Raw genomic sequence first — 19,401 nt, 5'->3', positions numbered from 1 at the left:
CCAAGAAATTACGATAAATGTCAATTAAGAAAAAAATAGTTTGTGTCAAAATTAATTAAAAACTCTAGTTAATATCCAATAAAAATAATAATAATAATTCATAGTAACAATAAAAATAATTATAAAAAATTAAATAGAAATTATTTGTTAAATAACATTGAAAAATTATTCTAAAAATAATCTTCCCAGCAATATTTTAATCTTTATTAGTTGACTTTCCAAACAAAATCAAAGAACACATAAAGAAAATAATAAACCTCAGAATATAAAAATTCTCAAATCATTTAAATGAAATTTAAAATTCTTTATTCCAACTATACAATTTATCATAAAATATTTAAATTTCTTTGTAAAAGTTAATCATTTTAATAAAATTTCGTACTGAAAAGGAAAACACACAAAAGTGATGTCCATGGGCGAACCATTCTTAAATGAAAAGTCTATTTTACCTTTGTACTGATATCTTAGGTTTGAATGAGTGGACTACAAAAAAATAGAAGAAAACTCAGAAGAGGTGAAAGAGGGAAGAAATGATGAAGAAATAATCGTGAAAAAAACTCATTTTTTATTGTTATAATTACATTTAATTAAGTTTTATGTTTTCTTTTTAAATTTAGTATTTTTAATTATTTTTATTAAATATAATTTTTTTATTGAATACTTAAAAATTATATATTTTTCGGTTGTTTCTCTGTAATTTAAACCTTTTGAGTGACAACTTTTATTTTGTTCCTTCGTCGTCTCTTACATAAATTTGTATGATAAAATTTATGATTTTGTGTGATTAATATAAAATTATATTGAGTAATAAAAAATATTTGTTATTTTACATTAACTTTAATATTATTTTATATTAATTACAAAACTTATTATTTTAAAATATACAAATAAATAATATGACAAGATAAATCATTAACAAAAGAATTAAATTGTAAAAGTTCAATTAAAAATATATAAAAAAAAATAAAATACCAGATAAAAATAACTTAATAAAGATGCAATTGCAAATATAAATATACGAGAGATTTAAAACTTAATTAAATCTAATAAATAAATTACATTTTTGTATTGGTGGGTCTTAAAACTTTTTGGTAAGTGACACCCACAATGTGGTGGGATTTGGATGATTTAGGATTTGAGAAGATGAAAAGTGCTTTTGTACAAAGCTACACCCACCCACTTCCACTACTTAATTATAGTATCTATCAACATTGTTGGATTTGGAGATTATAAACTTATTTATTTCATTTCATAATATTATGAAGCTAAAAATAATCAAGCAATGGTAGTTGTTTATATATGATTTTAGTTTATATAATTCCAATCGTATATAAGTAGATTTTATTGTCTGCCACATGAATATAATATCACCATTATTGAAGGGGTGGGTTCCAAATTAAAGGACAAAAAATCATTGTACTTTGGGCCATATGATGACGAGTTTGTATTTAAAAAACAAATTTAACAAAAAAACCTCCATCCAAGTAATGTAACTAGGTTTGGATTGATTCAAAATATACAGGGTTAATTATGTTATTAGTTTATAGGATTAAATATTTTTTTTATATCTTAGTTTTAACTGAAAATCGAAATATGGTATTTTTTGAAATTTTAGATTAGAATTACATGAATTTAGGTTTTTTTAAATAAATTTTATTAAGTTTATTTCATGTTTTAAACGCATTTTTACAAAGAAAAAATGTGTTAAATCGGTAAATAACTCAAATGTTATTATGAAGTGTGTTTGAAACATCAAATAAACTTAATAAAATTTGGTTAAAAATAACTAAATCCGTACATTTTTAAAGTTGAGAGACTAAATTAGGTCAAAGTTTTGAAGATTGACTACTTACAATTTTTATTTAAAGTTAAGAGATCAAAACATATTTAACCATAGTTTATAAACTTTCATTGAAATTGAAATTGAAATCTATTTTTGTTTTCACTTTGTTATAGTGTGATATTCAAATTTTAAAAACTGACAGTTATAATCAACTTAATCTAATTATGTTAATTTTTTCAAACATGTCAAATGGTGTTTTAAGATAACATTTGAATTATTGATATTGCATGTTTTAATTCAAATATCAGTATAGAATATTGTTTAACAGATAAAAATGTAGTTGGGTTAAACTGTTTATATCTATTTATTTTAAAGTTCAAAAACAAAAAATGTATCAAAATTTAAAATAAAAAAAAATCAATTTTAATTTAATATGAATAACAAAGATACTTACTCCAAAGATTTATTATGCTTGCATATTGATAATGCATTATGAAAGGTGCTTGCACTCTTGAGAAAAAGAAAATGCAAGGAAATGTGTATGTGAATCATAGACACGTATTTCTATTCCGAAGAAAGCCAAACAAGCAGAGGGAAATTGAGACTGACTTTGTTTTTTATACAAATCACAAAGTTTAAATGGCTGAATATGCAATGTACATGATAGGTCCAAATCTATCAATTTTTTTCATACGTAAGTTTAATTATTACTTACTTGACTAAATACATGTATATCAAATAGGACATAATTAATTTTGTTTAATCATAATTAATCATGGTGCCATCATGAATGCAAATCAGCATAGTTTATATATGTATTGTTATTTGATTTGGGTGTAAGGATAATTTGGTTATTACATTAAAAATTATATATCATCTCTCTCTTTTTCTTTTAAAATCAATCGTTACGTTTACAGGATTTTCATTCATTTATATCTTTTCATTATATTTACTTAATGAAAACATGTTTTTTGTTTTAATTCTTTTTTCTTTTCTTTTTTTACTTTCTTACTTTTTTCTTCACACCATAAAAACTTAAATATTTAAAGAAAAAGATATATACAAAGAGGATTGAAAATTCTAACATCTTTTATTTTAGAATTTATGTAAACGAATAGACTCGAATAGATTTTGTGATAGAATAGAAATTAAATAATTATAATTTATTCTTACTGGGAGAACTGGAAATTTTATCCTTTAAAACGAGGGTTATCAAATGTCGACAATTTGAATTATTTTCCTTCTCTGTTTTGTCTCTATTTTGTGGAAAAGACTGGAATGATTAATTATGAGGGTGAGAATATGAATTATTAGGTATTGATATCATTGATTTTTGAATAATATGATGCTCTCTTTGACCTAAAGAAATGAAATAAAAAATGACGGGAAAAAAAAGGCTGATAAAGTAAACAAATTTTTATTTGATTAAACATTAATTTTGTTCATTTTACTTTTTTTAAATTCATAAAATAAATAAATTATCATAATGTGCGATTGATTAATTCCAACAAAGTTCAATATTTATATGAAACTATCATTAAGATACATAATTGACTATGATATCAAGATACATAATAGACTATCATATCATAGATAGATCTTTCAATATATTTATAGTAAAAATTTAATAATAATGAGATTTGAATCATATAAAATAATATATTAATTCTAATCCAAAATTTGAAGATAATAAATTTATAAGTCTTGTATTTTATGATGTGTTCAATTTTTTTATTTTCATCTAATATGTGACTTTTCACTTATAGATTTTCAATAATTTTCTTAATCATTATATATATATATATATATATATATATATATATATATATATATATATATATTATATTTAAGTTATCTTATGTATACTTTTAAGATATTTTTTCAAACTTTGTTGTATTAAAAGAGTTTTATAAAATTTATATTTTTACTACAATTTATTTGATCGTTGGTAAATGTATAATATTAAATAAAAAAATATTTTTCTAATTAAAACTCTCTTTTTTTTTGTATCATATTACCAAAATTTGACAAAAGGTCTTATAAAATTTAAATATCAGTCTTATAAGTTAGTATATCAGTCTCATATAACCTAAAGGTGTGATTCTCATATGAATGCCCATATGATTTGTTTTGTGGTGCCTAAGAATTTGGCGCCCCTTATATAAGTTTTAACAAGCTAAATAATTGATATCTTAGAAACACTAGTTACCAAGTTTTGACCAATTCAAAATGCAGTGAATTTAAAAAGAATAATAATAGAGTCATATTCATTTATATTTATTTGATATATATTATAAGAATAAAATTATTATAAAATAACATATTTATTGGAAAATTTCTTAAAAATAGCAGTATAAGAAATCGAATTAGAGAGTTTGCGTTCAGGAAATCCCTTCCTCAGTGTAAGATTACATTGAACTAATAAAGTCAATTATTAACTTAATAACTTAAGGTTTTCATGGCTATTTGAATTCAAGTTAGTACAATTGTTTAACATATTTCAATTCAATTATTAACATTTTTGAATTCAAGAGTGGTTAGTACAATTGTTTAGAGATATAGCATATGATTTTCATGAAGAATGATTCTTGTGTCGTACTCTGCAAAACCTCAGAAATAAAGTGATTGATGGAGTTGTCCAATTTTCTACTTTAGACTTAGACATATCCTTAATTATTACTATTATCTAAAGAATATTACAAAGAGAAACACTTCAAAAGATGAAATGCAAGTGGAGAGATAAAGATAGTGACACATTTTCAATTATAGGAAAAATACTTTCTTATTTTTAAGAAAGAAAAAAAAAGTAAAAAATTAAGGAGGTTGTTAACAGGTAAACTGGTATTTTTTTTAATATTTTTTTTACGTTGAAAATGGATAATTAAATAACAAGTGAAACAATATTTAACAAACAGTAAATATGATATTTTAATATACATAATTTATTTATATTCATTTCATACTTTTTTTTATTTTTTACTTTATTATTTTTCAAAAAATTAAAAAAATCACTCTTTTAAAATCATCTTATCAGGTTAAATAACTCAAATGAATGTCAGTATATTATGTTACTCTTACTCATATTATTTTAATAATAGGTGATATAATAAATTGAATAAACTTTGTTAGAATACATTCTAATGACTATGATATTATATAGAAAAGAAATTTTAAAACTAATTTTAAAAAACGATTTATGTATGTATTTATATATTTTAAACTATTTTTTATATTAATATTTATCGTTAGTAAGACTTCACCAACTAATTCAAATGAATGTATTCAGATCAAACGAACGTAAAATACTTTTTGTGTGAATTTTCAAAACTTTTATTCAAAGTAAAATTTTCCACGTTCTAATGTAGGACCAGTTTCTCTTATATATATAGAAGGCTACACCTTCATAGCAAAGATACCAACTTCATAAACCTCTTTCTGTGTGTGTGACATTGCAGGTACTAAATATGGAGTCTATCGAGCAAGGAAGCCAGGAAAAATGGAAGGGGAAGGCCATAGCAGAAGTGAAAGGAGTGAAAGCAGAAAAAGTTTGGCCTCTTTTGGAGGATTTCTTCGGCCTGAGCAAGTGGTTTCCCACACCGATGTGCATTCCCGTTGAAGGAATCTCCGGAATACCAGGGTGTGTGCGTTTCTGCGGTGGTTTCAAGACACCGGTGGACGATGATGCCAAAAAATCTGTGAACTGGACCAAGCAGAAGCTGTTATCCATCGACCCTGCTCGGTGGACTTTTACCTATTGTATTGTGGATAGCAACGTTGGGTTTCACTCCTACCTTGCAACCTGGACAGTGAGGCCAACCGCTGAAGGGTGTGAGGTTGAGTGGCTCTACGAAGTCGAACCGGTTCAAGGCTGGACACTTGAATATCTTGATTCCTTCATAGACAAAGGCTTGCTTGCCATGGCTAAGAACATGGAACAAGGTTTGAAGACCATGGAAGAAGCACTCATGTCCCACAAGTAAAGGACAAACTTAGATACTGTTATGTTTGTGCTGTTTTGTTGTTGTTGTTTTTTTATCAATAAATATTAATAATTAATATTTTATTAGTTAAAGGTTTAGCTCATAAATATCATATATTTTGCATGCATATGATATTGCTGAAGTGGAGTTACTGTGATTCAAAATTTATGCATCTGATATTTTAGTTTTGTCTTAAAGTGTTGTGATAAGTATGTACAATAAGAAGTTTATGACTTTTAATCTACTTTTCTTGGTAATAGAGAGTCTATTCAGAAGACAATGATATTTACAATGGAATTGACAGTGATATTGCTGTTTTATATATATATATATATATATATATATATATATATATATATATATATATATATATATATATATATATATATATATATATCGCCCCATTAATTCAGTTTAATATTTTTTTATAGACGTGTTTACGAATTTATGGATATTTATGATAATATTTATCATTTCTTAGCATAATGATTAATTTAGAATTTAGAAATAAAAAATAAAATTAATTCATAGTATATATAAGTATAGTTTTACATAATCTTTACTTTTGTAAATTAAGTAAAAAATAATTAGACTTAAAGTGACTTTCTAAGTTGTTACTGAGTACCTATTTTGAAAGGACAATGATATTTTTATATTCAAATTTTTTTATTCTTATTTAATGTTATTTTTTATTATTATTTTTTCTTTATAAATACAAAAACTAATTTTTTTTATTACCTTTAAATAAGGGTGAAATTGTGTCTAACAACAATTTTTTTTATCATAAAAAGATTTATCTTAGTTTCTACAATATTGTGTGTTGTATTGCAAAAATTAAGTTAGAATTTCAAAAAAATTAATTTCTTTAAGATTAAAAATGACATTTATTAACTTTTAATATCTCTTCTTATTTATATATTTGTTATCCCGTCACAACTGTTTCTAGCCAAGTAGATTTGTATTGTAAATTGGTTTTGGTCTTTACTGAAGTTTAGAATATAACTTTTGTGAGGAAAATAAAAAATATGGGGAATGAGGGTTTATTAAAAGTGATAAACCAAATTTATTAGTAAAATTTAACCTATGATGAACTCTATCCATATGCAGTACTGGTATCTTAAGAAGAAACAAATCATAAATTTTGGAGAATTTTTAGAAATAAATGCAACCTGTATTGATTATTATATTGTTATAACGTGGATTTATCTTATATGAGAAATTAATTTAAAAGTAACTTTAGAACACTTTTATTTAAGTAGTAATTCAAATAAAGTTTTTAAGGTAATGCTGGAATAAAAAACGTTTTTTTATTTATTTTTATTTTGCATGAAATAGTACAGAGCAACAAAAAGGACCAGTTAGAAAAACTGCAGTACTGTAGCCCTGCCAAATTTGATAACGTGTGGTCAGCATAATATTTGTATTTGCAAATTTTTATTTTTCCAAAAAGCACGTGGTTCTTAATTAAAAATAAATAAAATAAATAAAACGAGTTTGTTTGTTTGGGTGACTTGGCTATGTTTAACAACACCAACTCATTATCAAGTTTGAATTATCAAACTATGTTTTTCTTGACAGACGCTCATGTGAGTCACTATTACTAGCACGTGTAACTACTTTTATTTTCCGAATGATAAATATAAATAAATATATAATATAAAAGAAAAAAAATAAAGAAAATAGAAAACAATTGTTTGACTGAAACAAATAAGTAAAAAAATTATGATATGAAAATAACATTTTATATATATATATATATATATATATATATATATATATATATATATATATATATATAATATACACACGTGTGGGTGTGTTAATTGAGTAATAGATGTAGGAAAATGTTTAAAACATTTTATGAAAATTCTCTTTATTTTTCCTCTCAAATACATAAGATCTACTTTTTTTTGTTGTGAATATGATTTTTTTATTTCTTCTTATAAACGCATTTATTAAGCACAACTATATTGTTTTCGTTGAATTTGTTATTGTTCTCACATTATCTTTTTTTTTCTTTTCGTGATTTATTTTAATAGTAATTCCTTTTTCATTCTCATATTACTTTTGCTCCTTTGCAATTTCAATGAAGTTGGTTGTCTCTCTTTTTTAATTTTTAATTATTTATGTTGTGTAGGCTCGTTTAGAAGAATATTGATATTTTAGATTATATATAATTAAGTTTAAAATTGGATTAAATATATTTTTAGTCTATATGTAAATGCAAAATTAAAATATTTTTGTTTAATTTTTTAATACATTTTAATTTTTTAATTTTAAAAAATAATTAATATAATTTTTTAATCAAATTATGTTAATTTTTTTAACATCTAAAATGTGTTTCATGTTAATATTTTAATTTTTTATACTTGTTCTACTTCAATATATGTTATGAAACACATTTTATATGTAAAAAAAATAATGTAATTAAATTAAAATAATTATATCGTTTCATTTTTAAAGCTTATAGGAAACAAAATATATCAAAATTTTATATATGAGTGAATTTTAATTTCTTGTCAAAGTTAAAAAACTAAAACACAAGTTAACCCTTTAAAATTTTATCAATTATCTATTAACACCAAACTACATTATGTTTTTAAATAAGTTTTCTTGAATTTGTTAAATTTATATTGTTGTACATGAATGATTTGTATAGACTAAGTAAAACATCTAGGATTATGTTTGTATGTAATGACAAAATATAAAAACAACTTTTACTTTCTTGAGAAGTATATGATAAATCTAGTCTTCTCTTACATTGTCATGAAATTTTGATCTATGTGTATTTGTTTTATTGTTTAGGTATATATCTGATTTTAGAAGATTTAATTTGCCCCTTTTCATAACGTGAAATGTTGCAATTTTTTATTTTGTAAAAAAACTGGCATGAGACTTTTTGAATGTGTATTAATCAAAGTATTAGAAAATGTCTTTCAAAATGAGGTAGAATGAAATCTCTACAAACATTATATAATTTATTTTTGTCTTAGTATTTGAAAAATAGAATCGAAGTTGAATAATTACAAGTTATGTGTCTAAACATATTCTTCTTCTTTTTCTTTTTATTATTTATTCTTAAAGCATATGAACTAATAATTATTTTTCTTTAATTTTATGTGATATATTTTTCTATGTAATAATCATTATTATGTATTATGTAGGGTTTGTGATTTGACTTTGATTCCACCATTACTTTAATTCAAGTTATTTCACTTTTTAAACTTTTATGAAATAAGGTCACATAATAGTACCTAATAAAAACTCGGTCCGTGCATTGGGCTAGTGAGTGTTTGGTCCATGGGCCTTGTTTCCCAAATTCCAATTAACATTGTATTTTCTGTAGTTATAATATGTTTTGCTTCCTGTACCCACTTAATTATCAACTGTACTGCCGTATTAATTATTTTGTTCCAAAAATTCTTTCTATAAATCTTATTATAAAATTATTGTTCCAAAAATCTCATTTTGGAAACCATGGAACTTGCTTCCCAAAGTAATAATATATTTTTCTTCCTGCACCTCATTATTACTAAATGCACCCATATATTAGTAGAAATGGACTACCATGCTAACTGCACCCATATATTACTAGAATTAGACAACGATGCTAACTGGACCACACTATTACTATTGTCATTGATGCCGTTATAGCTAAGAGAAGAAAAATCATACAGAAGATTGCGGAAAAAAATTATTCTAGAATATATTATTATGTGTTATGAAAATTTATTTTGAAAACTGTATTTAAAAAAAAATGGTTCTATAATGCATATTATATGTTTCTAAAATCCTATTTCCAAAGATTATTTTTCATAAAAATATTATTATAAAAATCATGGTCCAAAATTTTTACAAAACTTTTAATTTTTTTTAAAACGAATATTTATAGAGAATATCTTAAAAAATATGTAAAATTATCATTTTAAAAATTAGTAAGAGATACCTGAGAGGAAGAGAAAGCCTAACAGTATATACTTGAAGGAGGAATGAAAAATCAGCCATTTCTGAAGCGAAGACCCAAGAGGAGAGAGTCTACATCCAATCACATGATCCAGAGTGGCAAAAATTTGTAAGAAATCCAACAAAACTTCGCCACGTCAGAACCCAAAGGATATTTCAGTCATTTTTCGTAAAACCAGACCCAATATGGTCTTTTGATCCTCTGCAAGCCAACGTAGCTTGGTCTTCCCCATCGGCTCGGCAACGACTTCCACAGATATAAACCCCAGTGAGTCACACCGAAACTCTCTCTCTTATTTCTTCTTCGCTTACATTCTCTCTCTTCAGAGCTCAATTTGGCCGTCAATGGCGGCCTCCGATGCTCAGAACGGCGTGTCCTCTGTCAGGCACGCCTTCGGCAACGTTCTCGCGTTCTTTATCCTTCTTCTGATCGGCGTTCTCGCCTTCTCGATCCGTCTATTCTCGGTAAGCATTTTCCTCATTCATCCTTCTTCAGCAGATCTGATTACCTGAAACACGTTCCGATTTCGCGTTTTCCTTTTTCAACGTGATTGTCTGCTTCTAAATTCAGTAGCCAGGATTACAGCTCTATTTAACTGTCGTGTTTTTCGTCGTGTCTATAACAATCATCGAACATATCTTAGTGACTTAGCCGTGACGGTTTAGTGTTTAGATTTTGTTTTTTGCGACTTGACCGAGCTGTGTTCGTTCATTCGCGAGATAAGTCAACGATTAAAAAAAACGCTTACACTAGTGGTGTAAGAGTAATGCTTAGACTGAAATGTGTGAGAAGATGTTATGCGATTTCAAATGTACGTGCATTTGAAGGGAATTTCCGATTATAGTATTTAAAATATTAGATTATATTCTAAATTGAAGCATTTCCCTTTGGTTGAAATTTTAATCAGTGTATCTGTATTTCGTTAATTTCTTTTTCGTTGGTTATGGTTCCAAAAGCACGAATGCGTGGAGCAGTCGTGTTTTGTTGAAATAATTGTATGGAAATGGTGATATGGTGTGGCCATTTCTATGAACTGAATACTAAGTGCTTACTCAATTTTCTATTTGTATTAGCCTTCTTTTTTTCTGCGGCATTGGAGTAGGTTATCTATTTCCATCAGTTTGGCAGAGTTTTTCTTGTACTCCCTTCCTCACCTTTTTATGCATTGTGTACAGGTTATTAAGTATGAGAGTGTTATTCACGAGTTTGATCCTTATTTCAACTATAGAGTCACTCAGGTGAGCAAGCACTATCTGGAATGTTTCAATTTTGCTCATATTACTATGTTCTAGTGGGATGACTAAGGAATCTTTCATACCGGATAATGGAAATTGGAATTTCTTCATGGCAAAAACGTTTGTTTAATTTTACTTTGTTAATCTCAATGCCATAAAATTTCAGAGAAGATAAGATGTATTTGTTGTTTTCAGTTTTTGACAAAGAATGGGATATATGATTTCTGGAATTGGTTTGATGACCGAACTTGGTAAGCTGATGGTTTTTAGTTTTGAAGCAATTTTTCCTCTATACTTGCACTGTTTAAACAGCTCATTGTTAAATCTTTCTGGATATAATATAATGTATTTGTTTTCTGTCACTTTCAAGGTATCCACTTGGTCGTGTAATTGGTGGGACTGTTTATCCTGGGTTGACCTTGACAGCCGGCACCTTATGGTGGTAGGCATTTGAAACACTGTAAATGTTGGTTGTGTATGCTGTGATTTTTCTATTTGTTATATACTAATATTAAATATCCATTCAAGCAAAGGTTTTGAAGCGTATGTAAGATGGTTGGTATATTTTTAACAGTACCTTCTGGTTTCAGGATACTGAATTCCCTAAACATACCTCTCTCTGTTGAAACTGTCTGTGTGTTTACTGCACCTATATTCTCAGCCTTCGCTTCATGGGCAACTTATCTTCTGACAAAGGTTTGTTGATGCTGGAATTTCACATTGATATTTTTTCTGTTATTTGTGTACTTTCTAATTTGAGCTGCTTCCTTTTGCAGGAGGTTAAGGGTACGGGGGCTGGCTTGACAGCAGCAATTCTTCTGGCTATGGTGAATTTCTCAATAAGCTTTGTGACTTCACGAGATTGTCTTCCAATCTTCCTAATGATTATTAAAATTTTATTTATGATTGTTATGGTCATAAATATTGGCTCAACCATTGAACGTTCTGTATGAATGATTAGATGATCAATGTTTAGTAAAATTGTTGGATGCTGGTTAGTAACCACGTGTCTTGATGTGTACTTGTAAATTAATGATGCCTGTTAGTAAGTTGCTATCTTCTAATATGCCTGGGTCTTTTTGTTTGCTGGGCTCTGACATCCCTCTTACATGTAATTGATCTTGATTCATCTTGTGAGTGCAGGTCCCATCATATATATCTCGATCAGTGGCTGGCAGCTATGACAATGAAGCTGTTGCTATATTTGCTTTGATCTTCACTTTCTATCTCTATATTAAGGTGATCTGCTAAAGCAAGGAACTTTTTCCTTGCATTGATTTGTATAATGACTCTTGTTTCTAAAATTTCCACCAGATTATTACAGTGCTCTATTATCATTGTCCGATAATGTGTAATTTGAATATTCTGTATGAACAGTCAGTTCGGTGGCCTCTGCACTTAGAAACCGCTAAGCTTTGTATTGTTTTCTATTTAAGTTTCTGACTTGATTTAAACATCATGTAGACGCTCAACACAGGATCCCTTTTTTATGCCACATTGAATTCCATAGCATACTTTTACATGGTAAGCTTTTTACAGTACTATTTATCTTGGTTGTCATTGCCCCTGACCCCTCTTGTTCATACTAAATTCATTTCTTATCTTTCAGGTTTGCTCATGGGGAGGCTACACTTTTATCATTAATCTTATTCCTATGCATGTACTCTTGTGCATTGTAACTGGTCGCTATTCTTCTCGACTCTACATTGCATATGCACCTCTTGTAAGTAGCTCTTTCAGTCATACAGTTATTTTTAGAGTTTAAATAAATGCATTTTCCTTTTGATTTGGGTAGTTGAAATGTACATTGTATATTACTTGTGCTTAATGTGGTAAGCTGTAATTTGGATAATACATGTGAGAGTTTTGTCTAGGTTTAACAACCATAAACAACAAAAAAAGCCTCGTCTCGCAAGTTGATTTGGCTTTTTTGTCAAGGTTTAACTTGATAAAATGCTCGACAATGAGGTTCAACTTGCTTTTAGCAATACATGAATGAAGAATTTGATTATGCGTAGAATCTTTATTTTTCTATGAGAATTTGTAGTTCCTTGGGTCACATATTTACTATATTTTGTGAATTTAGCGCGTTTTTGTTTACAATTACAAGCCAGAGGTATTTCTGGTCTGAATTTGGTTTTTATGTTTTGAACCTATCTCAAATCAGTCTATCTTGCTCAAGATTCACATTACATTTTTCTTAATGCAGGTTGTATTGGGCACACTGTTGGCTTCCTTGGTGCCAGTGGTTGGGTTTAATGCTGTGATGACATCAGAGCATTTTGCATCGTTTCTGGTGAGTTCAGTTCCATCCCAGTCTTTGGATTATGTCGAACTTACAATAAAGCTGTGACCAAGAGCATGTTTGAGCCTAACACTATTATTGCGTACATTTTCTTGTGAGTGCTTTATTTTCAATGGGATTGTTGTCACAAAATTATAACGGTAATAATAAAATAGTTAACTGAATATTGTTTTTCTTCCTTTTGTTTCTGTGGAGGGAGAAGTTATGTGCCAATATATCAACGAAAGTGTTTAAATAACCCTTTAGCTAGTCAGTGTCAGTATTCTTATAAACAGGCTTATGAACTTGGAAGTTGATAACTTTGTTGAGATAACTCAATACAAATATTTTTATGAAAGATCAATGTGCATTGTAAAACACTTTGTTAATTAAATAAAAGTACTACTATATCATGGTTAACATGTGACTCCTTTTAATACAACAACACAAACTTGTTTCCTACCTGTATAGATCAAATTTACAGTGCTTTGTTAACTAAAAGTTCAGAAAGGCCACATGATCAACATCGTGGGTGACTAAACTATCCTATTGTCACCAATTGGTGCTACTACTGTGTCTGGTTAGCCTTGTTATTTTAGTTTTTAATTTAACTAAATCATTATTTAATATAGTATACCAATTTCTGCAAATCTCATGCTAGCTTCTAAATCTAATTATGAAGTAAATGCTATTTATTTTGCAAGTGTAATGACAATCATTATTTAGCACTGATTATAGACACATACATTTTATTTTGTAGCATATCCAATAATTTTTTTATAGTATTTTTCCTTTTTCCGTCTCTTTATATCCACCTTATTAGCTGTATTTTTACCTACCTATTTTTTCTTGGGCAGGTTTTCATTATCATCCATGTAGTGGCTCTTGTGTACTATATTAAAGGAATTCTTTCCCCAAAAATGTTCAAAGTAGCTGTGGCACTAGTTGTTTCTGTTGGCCTGTGGGTGTCCCTTCTATTGATTTTTTTGACTATTCAAAACATTGCTGGAAGATATTAAACCAGTACCTGCTATTCTTGTTTATTTTGCAGGGCTGTCTGCTGTGCAATGGTGGCAGTACTTATAGCATTGGTAGCTTCAAGCCCAACTAAGGGATGGAGTGGAAGAAGTTTAAGTCTGCTAGATCCGTAAGAGCTGTTTCACAATCTTCATTACCATTCAAATCCTATAAAAATTATTCTAATCATTTTTTTACTTCACCTAAACTGGTATTCTATGATTAAGGGGATTGTTGGTTATTCAATTTCATAATAGCCATGGAATTTACCTAATATAATAGTACTATAGCCCAAAGAAGTGAATTTTGAATATCACCTTTCTCTTTGTCATTCTGCAAAATATTTCCTTTCAATGATTTGGCTACAATACTTAATGTATTTGTTTTGTGACAGTACTTATGCAAGCAAGTATATTCCAATCATTGCTAGTGTTAGTGAGCATCAGCCACCTACTTGGCCTTCATACTTCATGGACATCAATGTCTTGGCATTCCTGGTTCCAGCTGGAATTATTGTAAGTTATTTTTTATAAAATAATTGTTTTATCTTTGTTTTCCATACTCAATATAAACTAAATCGTGATGGTGCTTTCTTATGGTAGGCATGTTTCTCTCCCTTATCTGATGCAAGTTCCTTTGTGGTACTTTATATTGTTACATCAGTATACTTTTCTGGAGTCATGGTAAGCATAATAGTGGAGGTGTTTTCTCATTCAATTGCCTTTTTAATATTTTATTGAAGACATAATCTTGATGAATATCAGGTTCGCTTGATGCTTGTACTTGCTCCAGCAGCATGTATATTGTCTGGGATTGCCCTTTCTCAGGCTTTTGATGTTTTTACAAGATCTATCAAGTTTCAGTTGCCTCACTTATCAGATCATTCTCAGGTTGATGTAAGCTTTATTTTTTTAACGTCACCAGTTTTGACTTCATATGTTCTTCTGCTCGTTTTATTAGTTTGCTTTGTTCAAATTCTGTTTTTTATTATCAAGGCAGGGGAAGGCAGTTCTGAAAATATTGTGCCAAATGATTCGGTTAAGGCAGATAAAACTGAGGACACATCAAAGGAACGGACCTCTAAGAAGAGCAAAAAGAAGGAAAAGGAACCTGTGGAAAAGCCTCTTAGCAAGTCACAAATTAAGAAAAGGCTTTCGGTTTTACCTCTGGAAACATCCGTCATTGCTATTATCTTACTTGTGTTGCTAGGCGCCTTCTATGTGGTAATTTCCTAGGCATGATATTGTTCAGTTAAAGTTTCCTAAGGTGGATTATTTATTTGATATTTCTTTTTTTTTTTTGTTTTTTCTTTTAAAATTCACTTTCCTTCTTAAATGAACCCCTTGATTCCTGGTATCATATTACATTCCCAAAAATATTATGTCAAGGAATATTATTTCCCTTGAACATGTTTGATTGACATTTAGCAATTATAGAAAAGAATATTTTTAATCAACAATTAAAAGAAGAATAAAAGTGGAAAAATAAATGTGATGAAATAATGAAGTGGCTGAGAGGTAGTTATTATAAATAGTAACTTCCATTCCGATGGGAATTGGGAATGTTATTCCAAAAAGTGAACCTAACGTTAATATGTAACATTCTGAAGCTTACTTTCCTAGGAATCCTTTATTATACCTTGAAACAAACGCCTAGTTAAAAAGTGTAGGACTGTGCTAGTTAATACTCAAGTAGAAGTATAATAACTTGTGTTGATTTTTTTTAATTTCTTTCTGAACAATAATGCCCTTTCGTGTTCAATCTGTATGTTACAAAAAAGTTCCTTTCTATCTTGATCTCAAATGTAGGTTCACAGTGTATGGGCAGCAGCAGAAGCTTATTCAGCCCCTTCTATTGTTTTAACATCACATTCACACGACGGGCTTCATGTTTTTGATGATTTTAGAGAGGCATATGCTTGGCTGAGTCATAATACAGAAGTAGATGATAAAGTAAGTTCTATGGGATTTTGTTATTTTTTGGCTGAAATACATGTGTCATGTGTGCCATTTTTTTTTGCCCATGTTGCTTAACTTATGTCCTCAATTTTTTTCTCTTACAAGTTCAGAACACAGGGTAATTACTGATGTTTTTTTTCTGAAATAGACTGTGTGGTGATATCAGTGTTGGTTAGCTTCCATGGCTTCCTGAGTTTTGTGCTAATTTATGAAATTTAGATTATGTTTTGAAATTAAAGAATCTTCTGCTACTTAAATTTAAATAACCAATTTGACAGATGATGTTTCCGTTGGTGAACTAAATTGGCCATTCAGTAGTTTGATATTATGTAAAAGGTGAAAGTCAATTGAGACTGAGGTGATTTAACTGATGTTATATATTACCTTGGGCACACAACATTCCTTTTACAAATTATTGTTCCCCGACCATGTTGGTTCCTTTTCCACTTGTGATCAGTGGAAATTTATTGAGAAGTTGCTTATTCTTTATTAATATGCTTCATAATTTCAAAAGGGATTATGTGAAAATTGGTTAATGATATTCGAATTTTGGTTAAAGCTTTAAGCAAATATTGTTTTATTTAAGTAATTGGGTAGTGCTTCTAAATTACAAATTTTGTGGCTGAAGTTCCTAAACTGGTTGCGCCCTAAGATTATTCTTACTCCAAATGAAGAAAAAACATGCTGGTTGAAACAGTAAAAAATGTTTAAATATTGACGCTGATTAAAATTGTTGTAGGTGGCATCTTGGTGGGACTATGGGTACCAGACAACTGCGATGGCTAACCGAACAGTCATTGTGGACAATAACACCTGGAATAACACACATATTGCTACTGTTGGTACTGCCATGTCTTCTCCAGAGAAGGCAGCTTGGGAAATTTTCCAGTCACTGGATGTCAAATATGTCCTTGTTGTCTTCGGAGGTCAGCATCTTTTTCTTTATTGGGTTATCCTAAGGCACCTTGTTCTGATTAGATGCTATAATTATTAACAGGACTGGTTGGCTATCCCAGTGATGATATCAATAAATTCCTGTGGATGGTTCGTATTGGAGGGGGTGTATTCCCTCACATAAAGGAACCAGATTATTTAGTAAGTTAAATTAGTCCTGCGTTGCTCAATGTTTTATCCTGGCCTTGATATTTTGTTTTCTAGAATAGATGACACTATAGCTTCACTTGTGATATAACTTTTGAGGAGTGTTAACTTTTTTTTTTCAAATTTCAAGAGGGATGGTCAATATCGGATTGATTCCATGGCCACACCAACAATGCTAAACTGCCTCATGTATAAACTTTCATATTACAGGTCAGCTTTTGTCTAAAATTGGTTTTCAAATTTAACGTTTCCAGCTGGTATGGTGCCTAACTCCCCTTCCTCTGCTTTTTCTCCAGGTTTGTGGAGACAGATGGTAAAGCTTTCGACAGAGTGAGGCGGACAGAAATTGGAAAGAAACATTTCAAACTTACGCATTTTGAGGAGGTTAGATTGTTTTTATTGATGTGTTAAAATATTATATTTGGAACTGTATGTTGTTGTGTGCTTCAGCTATTATGATCCTAAAATTATTTTCAGTGCATTCATGATGAATTACATACTGAATAACCATGGAATTTGTTCTACAATATACGGAGAACCTACCAGTGCGGTGCAATGTCTTCAATAATTCATTTATAATGTTCCAGATGTGTTAATTGTTACAGAGTCTCTATTTGTGTTTGGATAGTTATCTTGCATCGTTCCTCGACAGTCTACTATAGTGGTAATAAACTTTACCGTTTGAAATTTTGGAGAGTATATTTTATTTTACCTGTAGTTGTCATTTTTATACGATTCTATTAGCTCGCGCTATATTTTTTTTTTTTTAACAATCTATGATTTTTACACCCTCTTTAGTACCCATAACTCCAACTGATGGTTTGGTCTCTCTCAAGTTCTAGTTGAAAATAATAAAATACTCAAATTTTTAGGTTTGGAATATAGAGTTCTTTGAAGTATTAGCCATTCTATATTTTTTTGCCGGTTTACTTGGCGTTTATTGTACTAGTAAAACTTAAAAGTCGTATATTTGGGTTTTTTGTTCAATATGTTGGATATTGTTAATAGCAGTAGTATTGTATTATTCTAGAATCCTCTTAAGAATTATTTGGATAAGTAAATGCATTTAATTATATGAAAATGTTGTAGGAAGATCTCCAATGGGGTTGCAGTGGGGCTGTAAAATTTCTACTTTTGATTCCTTAATTAGTACTCTAAAAATTCGTTTGTTAACAATTTTCTTCTAGTTATTCTGATGAGAATTAATAATTTCAGTACCTTCTGTGGTCTTTAGTCTTACTGATGACATGGTTTTCAATGCATTTAGGTCTTCACAACTCACCATTGGATGGTTCGGATATACAAGTTGAAACCACCAAAGAACAGGATAAGAGGAAAGACTAAAAAGTCGAAATCGGTGAGTATATGATTGTTTTCTATGTGCCTTAATTCCTTAATATTTGTAGTTGGAGATCACTTTAACCTAGCCATGACTGGTCTCTGGTTTCCATGTTCTGCAGAAAACAAGCTCAAAAACTGCCTCGAAAAGAAAAGGACTAAAGAGGAATCCCTTTTAGTTTAGATTTTTCATTTCCTTGGGTAGGGGTAAGCTTATTAGTGTGCGTTTCATGTATACATGTATACAACTAATGCAATTGCCATGAAAGAGATTTTGCCGGCATGGTTGGTTACTCTCGAGTATCGAATGATCAAATGAAAATTTTGGAATTCCATATTTTGACCCAATTTGTAAGATCTCATTTTTAGGATTGAAATTCCTCTCAGCAAAATGATTTCATGTTAATTTTCTGGCCAGGGTATTTATTTAAATGTGTTTAAAAGAATAAAAAAAAGGATATACCTTTCTGCTAAATGATTAAAAATAAGTTCTGAAGATTTTCAAGACACTTAATTGCTACTGCCCTGTACAAAGTTTAAAAAAGATTAGCGTTTTTCCGTTTAAAATAGTTTGTTAACGTCAATTACTGCTTCTCTTGTTTTAACAGTTTCTTAGCTTTCGTGTTGCCTGATTTACAACACAAATATTGATTGTAATTTAAAGCAAACATTTTAGGTATTTGAACAACACGTCATCAATCAAGAGTACGGAATCGGATTTTTCACATTAATAATAAATTT

At 28.9% G+C, this 19,401-nt stretch overlaps 2 protein-coding genes across 3 annotated transcripts; both read left to right on the top strand.

The window, feature by feature from the left end:
• The first annotated feature begins 5,200 nt into the window (after positions 1 to 5,200).
• LOC108345376 (lachrymatory-factor synthase) lies at positions 5,201 to 6,007 on the top strand. The gene has a single exon (XM_017583974.2). It carries the CDS (start codon positions 5,248 to 5,250, stop codon positions 5,761 to 5,763), a length of 516 nt encoding a protein of 171 aa, XP_017439463.1. The 5' UTR covers positions 5,201 to 5,247; the 3' UTR covers positions 5,764 to 6,007.
• Positions 6,008 to 9,798: 3,791 nt separating this feature from the next.
• Positions 9,799 to 19,008, top strand: LOC108345891 (dolichyl-diphosphooligosaccharide--protein glycosyltransferase subunit STT3A). Of its 2 annotated transcripts, none has more exons than XM_017584731.2 (23): positions 9,799 to 10,191; positions 10,903 to 10,965; positions 11,158 to 11,213; positions 11,333 to 11,404; positions 11,553 to 11,658; positions 11,739 to 11,789; positions 12,106 to 12,201; positions 12,427 to 12,486; positions 12,572 to 12,685; positions 13,172 to 13,258; positions 14,104 to 14,207; positions 14,298 to 14,393; positions 14,658 to 14,778; positions 14,866 to 14,946; positions 15,028 to 15,159; positions 15,259 to 15,486; positions 16,072 to 16,215; positions 16,961 to 17,147; positions 17,219 to 17,316; positions 17,453 to 17,532; positions 17,619 to 17,706; positions 18,590 to 18,679; positions 18,783 to 19,008. In XM_017584731.2, the coding sequence occupies exons 1-23, from the start codon at positions 10,072 to 10,074 to the stop codon at positions 18,837 to 18,839; spliced, it is 2,331 nt and encodes a 776-aa protein (XP_017440220.1). In that variant the 5' UTR covers positions 9,799 to 10,071; the 3' UTR covers positions 18,840 to 19,008. The 2 variants fall into 2 exon arrangements, with proteins under 2 accessions (XP_017440220.1, XP_017440221.1); XM_017584732.2 differs by having other exon boundaries at positions 9,800 to 10,191; positions 15,028 to 15,153.
• The last annotated feature ends 393 nt before the right edge of the window (positions 19,009 to 19,401 follow it).

Source organism: Vigna angularis, chromosome 8 (assembly GCF_016808095.1).
Source record: "Vigna angularis cultivar LongXiaoDou No.4 chromosome 8, ASM1680809v1, whole genome shotgun sequence".
NCBI lineage: Eukaryota > Viridiplantae > Streptophyta > Magnoliopsida > Fabales > Fabaceae > Vigna > Vigna angularis.
The sequence above is the reverse complement of the archived record's forward strand: the minus strand, read 5'-3'. Positions and strand labels throughout refer to the sequence as shown.

What these genes read in the sequence shown, in the direction of transcription:
- LOC108345376 (XM_017583974.2), top strand. Translation starts at nt 5,248, where the DNA reads ATGGAGTCTATCGAGCAAGGAAGCCAGGAAAAATGGAAGGGGAAGGCC.
- LOC108345891 (XM_017584731.2), top strand. Translation starts at nt 10,072, where the DNA reads ATGGCGGCCTCCGATGCTCAGAACGGCGTGTCCTCTGTCAGGCACGCC. An exon ending in ACAGCCGGCACCTTATGGTG is followed by an intron (nt 11,405 to 11,552) that starts GTAGGCATTTGA and finishes TTCTGGTTTCAG; the next exon opens with GATACTGAATTCCCTAAACA. An exon ending in TATAAACTTTCATATTACAG is followed by an intron (nt 17,533 to 17,618) that starts GTCAGCTTTTGT and finishes CTTTTTCTCCAG; the next exon opens with GTTTGTGGAGACAGATGGTA.